This window comes from Anarhichas minor, unplaced genomic scaffold (genome assembly GCF_050575085.1).
Source record: "Anarhichas minor isolate MPS153535 unplaced genomic scaffold, ASM5057508v1 ptg000074l, whole genome shotgun sequence".
Classification (NCBI taxonomy): domain Eukaryota; kingdom Metazoa; phylum Chordata; class Actinopteri; order Perciformes; family Anarhichadidae; genus Anarhichas; species Anarhichas minor.
In genome coordinates, this window is record NW_027466520.1 from 2777909 (window position 1) to 2793151 (window position 15243).

Consider the following 15243-nt stretch of genomic DNA (forward strand, 5'->3'; position numbering starts at 1 on the left):
AAGTTATGAACACATTAATGCATCAATTATTATAATCCAGTGATATAATATGTATTTTATTCTGAAATGCGCCATTGTGCATGAAGTATATTGTACTTCAAGTATATTGTCACTGTCATACTTTTGTGCTTTCACTTAAACATCATTTTGAATGCAAGACTTTTAATTGTACATTAACAGAGTAATACTACTTTTACTTTATTATAAGATCCGAGTACTTCTTCCAACATCTTTTCCCATACCTCTATTTCGGCATAGTTTGAAGAAGATTTAAGGTGGCATTTGTACATTTTCGTCATTGTGACGAGTGGGTGTTGCAAGGATGTGCTGCAGCTCGGTGACAGTTTACTTTGCGCAATCTATCACATTGTGCATTCACGCAGAACATTAATGCATCCACAGCTGCAGCAGTAAGGATGGCTAATGAGGGTTCAGCTTTGCATTGAAACTACAAAACACACACAAACTCACCAGAGCACAGAGCAAGTCGACAGCCTCCAGAATGAGCTCCTGGTGTCCGATGCGAGAAACTCCCAGCTCCTCCAGCTCGGCGTGGCTGATCCTCAGCAGCCTCTCCCCGCACACACCTCCGTGCTCGAACACACACACATATTGCTGCAAGCAGTCGTCCAGACCTGAGGCAAACACGTACAGTGATATTAGATTTACTCACAATACATATGATCAGATTTGTTCCAAAATAAACATATTTCAACCTGTTTAAAAAATGTACCTGCTGAAGAATGTGTGAAGAAATGAATTTAAGTAAATGCTGCAAATTGCATCGTAAAATTATCTTTTTTGATTGTGTTTCAAGAAAATAAATAAACCTGCATAAACATTTGCTTTTGACACCTCATTACCTTTTAAGTTGAACCTGTTAGCAAACAGTTGCCGATTACACAAACAGAGCAACATCAGCCTTAATTTGGAGTCACTTTTCTGACAACCTGACGGATGTATTTACTCTCCTTTAAGCTCTGATGGGCTTATGTAACTCTTGAGCTGCTGAATTCTCCACTAAAGTCTCTACCGAGCTCGTCGCTAACTTGGCCTGTGGTTTGGTGCTGGTCAAGAAGTGTACAGTGGGTTTATCAGAGCAATAAGTCTGAACCGGTAAGCAAACGTTAAGTACACAATTACCTAAAAGAGGCTTAAAGGTTCCACAGAACTGGGGTGAACTGCAACCAAGTGATGATTCTCTGTGTGTTCATCACTTAATGCAACACATTTGACATTTGACAGTCATTTGGGTCATCGCTAAGTAAACATATTGATAAAAACAGCTAAAGGAGACAGTTCATGCTCATTTTCAGGTTCATACCTGTATTTAGTGTTTCTATTAGAACATGTTTACATTCTTTAATGTTCAGTATTTTTCTCATACTGTCTGTCTGTATTCACCATCTGTCCAAAACAGTCTGCTTTAGCACCTATCTGTTTAAGACCCCTTACCGAATAAACTAAGTCTGCTCTGATTGGCTTGTAAAAAAAGAAATATGGTGCACCAAATGTTTGGCTTGTTGAATCACATGTTTTCTGATCTAAGCAGCTCAAAAATACTGACCGGGTTGTCTTATATCACAGTTTGTGGGTTGGTAGGCACTCAATACCCAAATGTATGTGCACAAGCACTGAAAACGTGAGTTTGTGATGATATGTCCCCTTTAAGGACTCAATTCCCCAAAAAACATTGCCAAATTGAGCTGGAAGAAAAAGCAAGATACTGTAGGTCAGTTAAGGTTGTTCGACTCCTGGAAGTATCTTTTATGAACTAGTCTTCTGCAACACTATTATATTGTACATTATGGCCACACTGTTGGTTTAAGGTGTTTATATCTACTGCCTGTGATATATTTTAATGGCAATTATGAGAATACACATTAGGTAGACAGACATGATGAGCGCTATGCACAGGAGGGGAATCTCATCCCAAACACATCATCCCTCTTCATGATCCGTCCACAGCCGAGACACACTTCAAAACACTCCCTGATCGAGAACCACACACATCCCCACTATTACATTATAGGTTTCTGGCTGCCCCGCAGAAGCACTAATCCGCTTTTATTACCACACGTTTCACCTGCGCTTTCCCTCCTCAAAGTCAGCCAATAGGGAGGACAGACTTCCTTTAGTGCGATAGACACATTTTTACTGCTGCTTATTCCCGTTTGTCTCGGATAAAACAACAGCTGCGGTGTCGTGTTTTTGAGACATGTTTTTGAGCTTGTTTGCAGTTTTGTAGATTTCAGCCCGACGCTGTTTCAAAACTGCAACAGGATCAGGTACAAGTGTAGAATACCGTTTGTTTTGAGAGAGGGCCACAAGAGGCATTTAAGGTCTTCTTTTTTTTCGTTTTCGTTTTTTGTTTTCTTTTTTTAAGAAAGGTAGAAAATGTTTGACTTTGAGACCTGTTTCACCCTGCAGTGAGGGTGAAGAGAGAGAGAAAAGGAAGAGAGGCATTAGATGTTTTCTTCTAAAGGGGAAGATAAAGGTGATAAATAATACTTGGACTTTTATCATGGCCAAACACCTTTAAAAACCCATAATTGTACCGAAGCTCTCAACGGGGGACCATGCCAGTGTGTATACATTGTAGCTCATAACTGTAAATCATGTCTTTTCTGACCATTTTCAATGGTTGGTGAACAGATTAGATTAGACTGTACAGTTCAAGACATCATCCGTGTCATGGATTTGGCTATTTTTGTGCATTTTACAACGACCTCATGGTTTAAATTAGGGAAGTGTTTGTTGACTTTTTAAAGAGTTACAGACGTATCTGTCCCAATGTAAGTCTATAGCAAAAAGTATTTTGGGGCCCCTGGCTTCATGTGACGGACCCGGGAATTTTAATTGTACCATTGACTCCTGTTTCAAACTACAGTGTTGCTCCTTTGTGGAACAGTTACTACTCAGGTAGAGAAGAGTTGAATAAAAGTAAAGGGTGCAACACAACACAGCCAATAAGCTACGGTAGCTTCCGTTATTTGGGGCTCTCCGTCCCCTCAGAGGTCAGCGCTGTCAACAGGATTCGCTAACATGAATTTACTCTCCAAAAGGATCCAAAAAGGACCTAAAAGGAAACTCAGTACCTGAATCAAGAGAATGGAACAAAGGAGGTAATAGATGGGTAATTAGGCAGCCACCCAGGTAAGACTTAACTCTCTGTTGGATTGTGTAACGTTCGTGTTGTGAGTGGGACGGTCTCTCCAGATCTGCGTGTTGTGAGTGGGAAAGTCTCTCTAGATCTGCAAGTGCGTGAGCGTGTAAGTGGGTGGGTGCTTCATTAATGTGCGTGCTTGTGTGTGTGTGTGTTCGTCTGGCCTGGCCGGGTTTGCTGAGTCAAAGGAAAGCAGATCAAGACAGAGCGGCTCAGCTCCAGCCCCTGGCTCCCAAAACAATGACTGTATCCAGCTTCTAACCTCTTAACAAACAGCCAACTGGCAAACACACACACACACACACACACCTCTGAGGAATGAGCATTGATTTCCCCCGCTTCAAGTCCCCGCTTTACAATACACTCATCTATCAAAACCACACTAACAAAGATGGGAGGGAGAAAAAAAAACAGGTTGGCAAGAGAGGGGGAGAAAAGAGAGAAGTCGGAAAAGAGGAAAAGAAAAAAACCTCATAAGCCAGCTGCTAAATTGCAAACTATCTCTCACACACACACACACACACACACACACACACACACACACACACACACACCAATTCCATCTCTCATCAGCGACGAGAAAACAGCATTTGTCGCTTCCTCCCCCTCAACAGCCACTACATCTGAAGTCTAAATGAAGCGTTCAGTTTCAAAATGCCGTATAACGAGTTCGAATATAAAAAAAGATGTCGCAGCCTGAAATCCATCAAAAAATTTCGAAAACACGTCATTTCATCTCTTTAAAGCGTATATAAACAAAGCTTTTATGCTCTACTTGCAATCAACTTTGAATACGAGGCGTCGTCTTTTCACCTTTATCTCATTTTGGAAGGAAACCAGACAAATTGATTTCACTATCTGCACCGCCAAACACTTGAAGTCGATGAGCGATATCTTGGCTGACGGCTCCCATTGACAAGCGTGAAAGCACTTGATGCTAATAAAGACATCAAACCACTCGGATGTGATTTGTGTGGCTTCCAGTTTTATTGTTAAGGTCACTTGAGGTACACTTTAGGTTCATTTTAAGTCCATTATTCAACAAGAGGATGGTCTACCTTGTGACCATTGTCTATTTCATGCTACACACCACAAAATCACCTTGTTTTACTAAAGGACTGTGATGATACAACATGTGACAGGGACTGCATCTGTTCCCACCCTCTTCTCAGACCACTGCATAGTATAGTCTACATAAAATAATAATGTAAAAGTTAAAATAATCCCCTCGTTTCTGTGCGTCAAGCGTGGAGCTAGAGGCAGGAGGCGATTAGCGTAGCTTAGCTTAAACACTGAAAGCGGGGGGAAACAGCTAGCACGGCGCTCAGAAATCAACCTGCGTCACCTTTAAAACTCACTTAATTAATAAGTAAGTATAGTGAGTTAACCATATCAACTTAAAAGGTGATAACACGTCAGTTTTGTGTTCACAACGTGGCCAAAAAGAAATTATTGAAGGTTTTAATACCCAACATTAAACTAAATAATTAAAACGACTCCATCGGCTATAATAATAAACTGCTGCTTAAATGCTAATGAATCATTATAAATAATAAATAATCCAATATCATTATATGAAATGGATATTCTGCATGAGTACTACACCTTGCTGCTCATACCTCCAAACTTAAGTACGCATTGCAGACAACTCTGCATTTCACACACTTCTGGTCATACGTTGTATTTCTACATTGTTATTTTGCTATTCTTACTAAAGTTAGGCGCCTGAGAACCTTTTTCTTTTCCTCTCACAGCGTGTGTTAATGAGTGTTAATGGCAACTGGTTCCTAATAGACGTGAAGCTGATTAAAATAATGCTGGCTCTCGCAGGCAAAGTGTTACTATAGCTGAGAGAGGCAGGGAAGCAGAAGGGGAGATGTACACTGTGTAGCAAAAGTTCACTGATAATCAGCATCGCTTATCTCTGGCAGTGAGGAAGAGCGTGAATGCCCTGAATACTGATGAGTCAAATTGTGAGCGACATGAGGGAGCACACACACACACTAAAACACAGCTATACAGTTATACATACAGCATAATGACTGCTGCATACGAAGCTATCCATTACTTTTAGCTTTTCAGCTTGTGTCACTTGTTGAGGTGTTACAGCTGACTCAATATGTATTTTGTTTTTATGTTGTTTTTTAAATTAAAATCATAATTTCTATCTTGTTTGTAATTAGTTGTGCTCCTGGCAACTGCAGAGTATCATCTGGGGAACAAGACACATCTGGTTGGGAATAACTGTACCTAAAAACTGCTCACATGTTCTCTATAAATTGACAATCACAAGCTCAGTGCAGATGCCCGCCTGGCCTGTTTCTTGTATAATGGCGTCTAATCCGTACAACCAGGCGCTTATATCTCTGTATGTACAGTATAAGTCTGCATGTGTGTCAGAAAGAGAGTTCAAGTGTGCGCATGTGTTTGACTGGTACAGAAAAAGCGTGATTCATAGCTGACTCACACACTTAACTCCTACAGAGGCACACTTTTCACAACAGCAGGCGAGCCAAACTCCCACAAAAACACCCTCTCTCTCTCTCTCTCTCTCTCTCTCTCTGTCACACACACACACACACACACACACACACACCACACACACACGCACGTCTAATAAAACTAGATTTTGCGGTGACTTCTGGGATGTTGGAGAGTCCTATAAAAGATCCGGCCCTCCCTGTCGGGTTATGTGTCATCTGTTCCAAGCACTCTTAAGATTCGGTAACAATAAAAATGGAGATGAGTATTCACTGTGTTCTTGTGATTTTCTAAATGCAGGATGTTATGAGCATGGAGGCTTTCAGAGGTGAGTTTATGACCGGAAAGTTGCCAGTTTATATTACAGTGTTGTGTAGGGTCATTTAGCATGGGGTAAATAAACCAAGCAAATTCTATTCCTCAGTTAACAACAGTTTTTTTGTGCTTTTGTATGTATTTTCTTGCAGTTCTTGAGTGTAAATGATGTTGTTTACTGTAAGCGTCGGCCTCCTTCATTTTCTGGTTCAGAATAATACAGGCAATGCTAAATCAAAGAAATGTCCACTTGAGTTTGACATTTTCTCCTCGGAAATTTGAATTTGTCAATAAACAGAATGTGTCAAGCAGGATTATATCCAGGTGCCTGTACATGTCTGGAAGCTGGAAACATGTCCATTCAATTTCGACCAATGAATGAGCAAAAATAGCTTAGAATGGGACATAAATATTGAAAAACAGATTACTTCCTGTAACTCTGAAAAACATTATAGCCCAGTTAAAAAGGAAGCTGGCTTGAGGTTTATGAAAACAGAGCAATGATTTTAAAAGCAGCACAAACCAGATTGTAGCATTTCTTTTAACCCTGCCATGGCAAACATTTCTCAGTTTCTTTGGGCAATAACAACAACAAAAAAGAGATTTTTCTTTTCTTAAATGATTATGCATTTTGGGTGCAGTTAAGATAACTGTGCGGTTCCTCTCAACACTGTAGAGTATTTTAGTTTCTTATAAATAAATATAGCATAAAGCCACTTGTTTCTAGCCGGCAACCATCGATTTTACCAGCTACCATTGTGTCTAGCTAGCTAATTAAGCTAACGTTAGCTCCACGAGTTGTCTAAAAGCAATGTCTCCAGCAATTTTAATGTTTTAAGTGGACTTGCAGAAAGTCACTTGATGGCTACATGATATCATGCTAAAAAGCAGAGGCTAAAGCTAACAGGCCCCAGGCTAACGGTACCATCCTCACCAGCTGATGACCCGTGAAGAAGACATGGAAATAAAGAAACAACATTGTGCATTTGTACCGAAACCTCTTTTGAAATGAAGCTCTGGCGTGAGTTCAGTCAGGACTATACTCTTGCATACTTCGGCCTGTATTTTATTCCTCATATATCCTGCCATTCACTCCTCTCACAAATGCTCGATCAGCTGTTATCTTCAGCTGCTCTATCCAATAGCACAGCGACACACCTACATTGCTAAATTAACATCCTGCTGCCGTCTCCCCATCACCACCCAGTCTTCAGATTCATCAGCTTTATCATTTCATCAGCTGCCAGTCTACCAGTCCTACCGGTGTATGGACTCGATGGGGGGGGGGGGTTATCTTGCTGCTGCACAAATCTCCCTGTAGAGTCCAAGAGCCAAAGACTGTCTGTCAAGACTTTATTATGACACATTATCAGTTATAATAAACAATTATCTTTTCTTAATATGTCTCCTGATTGAAATGTCAATCAGCTAATTGGCATCAGTCTAATTGCTTAGATTTGTCTCCAATGAGAAGGCTTTTAATATTCTTACCTCGACGCTAGTAAATCTGCCTTAAGTGCTGCGGCATAGGGTTTAAAATCAGAAAACTACCGAACGCAACATTAAGTGATGCATTTAAAAACACTTAGCTCGCTACAGTATGTAAATGTATCATACTGGAGTGACTTTAACAGGCCCGCCTGGACTCGTTGGCCTCTGAGTGACCGAAAACAGTTCAAACCAAATTCCCCTCACGCACCACTTGTTTGCTCAGTGTGAAGCAACACCAACAGAGTCTGACTTTTGTGATGCAACCTGGCGAATGTTTTAAGTAATCTAAATCCTCGCCAAGTCTCACCTTCAAAAAGAAAAAAAAGATCAAGCCCACGGACCTAAAATTGTCTGATCCTAAAGGCTGTGACAATCACTCTGGCAGCCTTCTCATCACATGTGCTCGCATGCTGTCACGGCAATGCCTACGCTCGTTTTTGGAGTCTGCCGATCTAATTCATGCAAGGGACATTAGGTAAAAAATGTGCCAGGCTTCCACGGGACGTGGGGCAAAGAGAATTCCCAGCATTCCCAGCAAGTTCTCATATTACCATTGATGTGTACCACTCCCATAGTGTTCTAGCCTCAGACGTGCCGATGCTACACTGCCGCCAAATCAACAACGTGCAAACCTTTTGGCCCCAAACGCCTGTGTGCATATGTGATCCAGGCACTTTATTCTATACACACACACACACAAATATAGTATATCATGTTTCCCTCTGTCGCCACAGACACACCCAAGAGACCCAGCGTGAACCGAATACCACACTAAAGCATGCCACGTGTGTTGTGTGTATGCTTGAATGCGTGTGTGTGTGTGGGTGTGGGTGTGTTTGTGTGTGTGTGTTTGCGAGCGCAAATGTCCGAGGACCCGGGTGGAGCCTTCTGTTCAGAGCGGTTGTGTGTGTCTGTCAGCTGTTCTGCACAGACGGTCTGGGACGAACAACTCACCATGCACCCACACACACGCACACACACACACACACACACACACACACAGGGGCACACATAAACACATGCCATATGCACATGACCAACTAATAACCCATCCAATGATAAGGCTCTGAGAACATCATGTAAATAAATCTTTATCACGATTTATTGAAGCGTGTGAGTCAATAAATTCCCTGGCCTGCTTTTTATGCAACAAACAGACATGATGAATAACAATTATTTCTAATATTGGTTGTCATGATTAGTCATTTTTTAATCTCAGATTATGTGGAGTGTGTGGGACAGGCTGTGTTTTGTGATGAGAGCTCTGCGTTCCAGGATGTGAAAGATGTCGCTGAATGACCCGACGTGAGGCACAAATCTAAAGGTAAAAAAATGTGTCAAACAGCAGGTAACATGCTGGACTTCACTGGTCCAGTTGTTCATCGTCTTTAAGAAGTTCCTTTCTGGTAAAACATTACATTGATTGGCCTGATGAGGGCGCTGTAATTTATAAATGCCAACATTTTAAAGTTCTTTACTGCTAAAACAACTGGTGAGAATTCACTGAAACATCCCTCTCTCAAATGTATGTACAAGTTGTTAACTAGAGGTGTCCATCATTTGAAAAGTTATCTATTTCTGTTCTATTTTTATACTTAAAAGAATTGTGGTATCCCAGGAAAAGACAATTCAGTGCTAAATTCAACAATAATTTGCTTAAAATTATTGTAAAAGCAGGAATTAGGAAGAATTAGTTGTGTTCCATAATCTTATTGTTTATGATGAAACTGGTATTATTTTTATTGTGATCAAAATTGATCATATTGTGGTATTAACGATAGACCAACTGCAGTGGTGCAGCCAAAACCAACTGAATGTTAAGTATCTTATTGTACTGTCATGAATGTATTATTTTAACGAAGTATTGCCACATCTGTGTTAATAAAGAACATTACTCTGAACTTGTGATCTTTGAAAAAATTCTTTGACAACCATTAGCCAGTAATTAGGAAAATAAATGTGCATTCTCAACTAATTTCTGGCTTGTAAATGATGCGTTTGCGTACTTGTCACCATTGGAGTCCATTGTAACTGCTCTAAAACCAGCATTCAAAAACTGCAAACGTTTTTACAACCACATCTTTGTCTCGAGGGTGTCGGAGATTTTGGGTGGAGTAAAACGTTACTGATACAATCCCTAACTTTGTTTTAGCACCTAACAGTGCCCTCAGATCCCATAGATGTCCTTGAAACTCCAAAAATACCAACAGAAGTATTTCTCTAAGCTCAAAATAATTTTACTAACTGGATGGAAAGTTCTGCATGACCTTCATATTCTTCCCTTTTTTTTGCCAACCTGGACATTTATTACTTTTTTAATGGAACTACAGGTTTGGCATCACAGCTAAAACGAGGCTATTCAATTTGACTAAATTAGGTGAGATAATAAATCTGATTAATGGATTGGTCTTTACTCTGACAGGTCTCCTTTTGACAGGTGATTTTTTTTGGGAGACCTGGGTGATATTGGCACTGCTTGTTGAGTCAAAATGAGTTGTTACCAATATGTTATTAGCAACTCACGTGTTGTACTTTAATGAAAAGCTATGATTGGTGCAAAACATCGAGCCTAAAGAGACAATTGTTTCAGAAGGACTGACACCAAATCTCATGTTCTTTCCTCGATTACAGAAAATATATAATATCAAACTCCAGCATGCCAGAAAAGCAGGAAATGTAGAGTTCGTCATATCGTCTATATTGGCCCATTATTCACAAGGATAACAATAATAACGTGCAAAAGAGTTTTTCAATGTTCACACAGGCCCCTGGGTACAAATCTAATCAGCCTGGCTCATGAATTATGAATGACTGTAATCTCTAGTCTGATCACTGCCAGTACTCATGTAGACAAAACTCAATTACATTTTTGAATAAATATACACATTTAGGTTGTTTTTTTGTCTTTAAAGGTGCTGTTGTAGTACTCGTCATTCCCCATATCTCAGTTTGACAGCATTTATAGTACACGACCTGAATTTAAATCTTTGTCAGTCTAAGAGGATGAGAGAATTTGAGCTCAATCCTCCTTTATTAGTCGCATGTTAAAAATCTCTTCTCTCTGCCAGAGGGGCGGCACACTGGTGCCCCCGTAGCCAGAGAAGGTGGTAGTTCTGTTAGTACCACAACCTCTGGATGAGGTGGCTGTTAACATTTCTTGTGGGAAAGTCAATCAAAAGAGGTGCATTGTGGCAACAAAGAGATGCAAAACAAATACAAAGAGACAGAAAACTACAACAAAGAGATGTTAAATGACCACTAAATGACCAGGTACTGATGCAAAACAATTAAAAAGAGACTACAAAGAGACGGTAAACAACCACAAAGAGACAGAGAACGACTACAAATGATGCAGCCACAAACAATCACAGAGGGACATCAATTGATCACACAGAGACACAAAATGTCGACAGAACCAAAGAAACACAAAACCACTACAAATTTACCACAAAAGGACGCAAAATGATTTATTCAGATCACTATATGTTTCGTGTGTGTCGTCGCCCCCCCCCCCCCCCCCCCCCCCCCCCTCAAAAGTTCCAAAACCCGCCCCTGCTCTCAGCCGTCAAGTTTGGCTGGGTTTCCTCCTGTCACTCACACATTACATCATCACCCACTGATCATCAGGTGCCAGGATGATGCATGGACACACACACACCTCCCACGCAGCATAACATCTTGCCAGCCTTCCTCTGTCTCCCCTGCATTACTGTTCATCCGTCATGGTCACTCAGTGTGTGTGTGTGTGGGGGGGGGGGGGTTATCTGCATCCAGGTGTGTCTCGTGATGTTTGACTATGGATTGATCATTTGCATATGTGCGCGCGTGTGTGTGTATGTGTGTTACTATACCTTTCATCCAGTCCACCACCTGGCTCTTGCTCCATTTGCTCACCGGCTCCATCACCAGCGCCATCGAGGAAACTTTGCGCCGACTCTCCGTTGCGCGCAAGCGGTGTTGTTAACCCCCCCACCAAAAAAAAAGCTCTAACCGCTGGGAACAGCTCCCCTCCAAACCCTCCCGCCCCGTCTCCCCCCCACCTGTCTCTCTCTCTCCCTACGCAGCCAGGTGCCTCCTTTATCACACTATTCCGGTCCGGTACCGCCCCTGGCTGAGCCCGGTGTCGTGTCCCGTTAATGCAGCGCAGCCCTCAGTGCGGGACAGCCCGGGCGTGTGCAGCGGATTCCGGTACATTCCCCTGTTCGATCCGGTGTGACATGGGTCTCCCTGTGCGCCAGTCCGGTCCTCCCGGTGTGTGTGTGTGTGTGTGTGTGTGTGTGTGTGTGTGTGTGTGTGTGTGTGTGTGTGTGTGTGTGTGTGTGTGACAGAGATAGGAGTGTAGGTGTGTGCGCAGCCGGTCCGTTACCGACAGCAGCAGAGTAGGATAGATAAGTCACACCGGACTCAACACCCGACAGCATCTCTCTCTCTCTCTCTCTCTCTCTCTCTCTCTCTCTCTCTCTCTCTCTCTCTCTCTCTCTCCCGATATGATTAAACCGTGCACGCGCCCCGTGGGTGGCTCCGCGCGCACATATCAGTGAATTTCCCTCTGGAGCGATAGAATCATGCAGATATGATGGGGAAAAGATATACTGAGCAGATGTTTAATCAGAACAAAGTGAACAAAGTGCTTGTGTGTGTGTGTGTGTGTGCGTGTGTGTGTGTGTGTGTGTGTGTGTTGGAGGTGGGGGGGGGGTACCTTGCACCTTCTGCTTCAGCTGCTTTGTGAGAAAACGTAATGAATGTTCAGCTAACCTCTCCACCTCCACAGATAATATATTTGCACCCTCAAACCATTTCTTTCTTTCTTTTTTTAATGACAGATGTTGAGGGTTCACCTGTTTTCACATGTTACATCATTCTCCTTAAACCTGCAATAATGACATAGGATTGTTTTTTGGGCCACTTGGGGGCGGTGTAAGCAAGATGATATGGTCATCGTGTTAGCAAACATTTGCCTGTTTACAAATCCAGCACACTGTGAACCAAAACAGTAAAGTTGCCGGACAGCTAAACAATGAGCCAAAAGTTGATATAAAGTTGAGGGGAGGTGATTTAAAAATCAGTCATAGTCGCTTTAAAATTGATTTTATCCTGTAAGTGGTCACTGCATCAGTCAGTAGCAGTCATAGTATGTGTACTTGTATTCTCCAACCACACCTGCACCTAAAATCTACCTTCATGCTGTACCTTGAAAGGAGTCCAGACATTCATGGTCCCCATGCAATGAAGCATACTTCCTCTGGAGACTCTTTTTCTCATTTAGATGGACTAAAACAAAAAATCTACTCAGACGGGAGGTCTGTAATCTGATATCAATGTAGTTGTGATATTTGTATTTTGTTTGGACCCAAATGTTTTATCTTCTTGTGTCAATAAAATAACTACTACTAGTATCTTGCATCAATATATGTCCACGTCAAACAGACTTACAAGGCACACTATCAATTTCCATGAACATAAGTGTGAGACCAAATACACAAGTGATGCCAAAACATGAATAGTATATTCCATATGCCTTTATACTTGACATGCATCGAATATGCTGATCTCATATAAATTTCATGTATTATTCAGCTAGTTTGCATTTTTGTCCAAGCTTTAGAAACTATACTTTGCCACTTGGTCCAACTTCTCATTTGCATCAAACCAAAATAATTCAGTATATTTTTTCGTCATTCTTACAAAAGGTGCATGCAGGTTTATCATATTAATCGCAAAGGCTGAGACGGTCACAAAGCTCGCCGAAGCGTGCACTACGCCTTGCAAAACGGGTGAAATACCATGTTTTTAGGCATATATGAGACCTCAACCCCACCATTTACATTTTCCCCCTCAGTGCATTGCAGCTGTCTATGTGCATATATGTTGTTTTTCATTCGGCTCATTTGTGCCAGTGAATAAACTGGGATAAAAGCCGTAAAAATGCTCCAACTGAGGAAATATCTCTCTCTCTCAACTCTCTTGTGACAAATTTCTGAAAAATCTGACAGCCGAGTGTGTGACGTACAATCAATGCAACAGGACGTTTTTGACAGCGGACATCGTCATAATAGACGAAGCGCAGGTGTTCCCAGTGTTTCCAGTTAGCCAACACAGTGATCCAAACCAAAGAGAGAGGGCAGGTGAGGGTGGAGCCTCCTGGTGTTGCACAAACCCTTTGGATCAGGAAAATGAGAAACAATTCACAAGAAAAATACAGTATTAAAGTGTTTATTCACCTAATTCCACCTGTTTCATTTTTCCTCCATCATTGGAAAATCATTTTTTGTATCGATCGATTGTAGCTAAAAGGTGCCAGCAAAAAGCAATATTGTTTTTGTAATTTGGTTGATTGAACCCTTTGAGATCTTTTCACTGACTAAACACCTTACATCTTACTGTCTACATCCTGATTTTAACATTTACAATATCCCCATTCCGTTTCCTTTTCGCTGCAGCACTACTTGTTTCCTCTATTAATGAGCAAAGCTGTTCTGAGTCCCACTAAATTAATTCTTATACATATTAATGTTTACCAGTGGGATGTTAAGATAACACATTGTGGTAATCTGAGTCAGTGCGATCATGTAATGAAAGTTTGATTAAAACATTATTCAATTTAATCAAATCATTAAAGATTCATTGCTACATTAGTATCTATGTGTTTGTGTGTGTGTGTGTGTGTGTGTGTGTGTGTGTGTGTAAGATACAACAAGCACAGGAGGTAAAATCAGATCTGATCAGATTTGATTTGAGGTCATTGCAGCAGCAGCAGCTGGAGGCGGATGTATGCACAGATAATATAAAGGCTGTAAAGCAGTGAGCAGAGCGAGGTCGACTACAGTTTCCTTTTCCAACTGAGACCTCTGCTGGTCACATACAGATAAACTAAAGCTAAACTCACACTGGAAGCTATTCTATATAGAGACATGAGAGCTGGCAACCTGTATTCATTTTTGTCTTTATTGGGACATGGCTGGATTTAAAACATGTTATCCTTGCTATGTTTTGCTTGGCTGAAGATGAAACCAACTTATTTTGGTGATCCCCCTATGTTTCCTTTTTGAGCTGTTCATTTTATCTAAATAACTATCAGATAGATTGCCATGAAAGCGAGTACAGATAGACTGTTCATCTATTGCCAACTGTAAGTCGTGTGTTTTGTACTAATTATCAAATGTTGGCATGCAAACCCAGTAATAATAACAGGGAAAACATTATACTGTTCTTTTCTTCACTGTAGGCATGTTAGCGTTTTAACTCAAAGAACAGCCTCACAGAGCTGCTAGCATGGCTGTGGACTCTTCGGGTAAACATTTTACTGTACCTGTTAAACTTCAGCATGTTAGCATTGTCACTTTAAGCAACCACAACTAACACTTTGTCAAATTTGTTTATTCACTTTCTTACGGTAGATAGCTGAGAGGAGTGATACCGCTCTCATGTTGGTAAGGTAAATATGAAGCTACTGCCAGCAGCCAGTTAGCTTAGCACAAATACTGGAAGCAAGGGGAAACAGCAAGCCGGGCTAACCTCTCCTCACTTAACTTGTCATATATCATTTGTTTCTCTCTTCAAAGAGTGTAAAAGATTGATGAGAGGTAGATGAGAAGAGTGATTTGACTGTCTGTTAAATATGAAGCCACCACCAGCAGCCAGTTAGCTTAGCTTAGCTTAGCACAAAGACTGGAAGCAGGGGGAAACTGCAAGCCTGGCTCTGTCCTACGGCAACAAAATCCACCTACCAGCACCTCTAAAGCACTTTCCAATCAACTTTTTATATCTCATTTGGGTTAATGATAGATGAG

The 15243-nt window shown here is 41.3% G+C and overlaps 1 protein-coding gene across 1 annotated transcript in view; it reads right to left on the reverse strand.

The window, feature by feature from the left end:
- cnksr2a (connector enhancer of kinase suppressor of Ras 2a) overlaps positions 1 to 11368 on the reverse strand; it is a 41203-nt gene extending 29835 nt beyond the window's left edge. Inside the window, exons 1-2 of the mRNA XM_076080468.1 lie at positions 11305 to 11368; positions 472 to 635 (exon numbers count right to left, since the gene is read on the reverse strand). Coding sequence (XP_075936583.1) covers positions 472 to 635; positions 11305 to 11368 — 228 coding nt within the window. The remainder of the gene's footprint in view (positions 1 to 471; positions 636 to 11304) is intronic.
- Positions 11369 to 15243: the final 3875 nt, after the last annotated feature.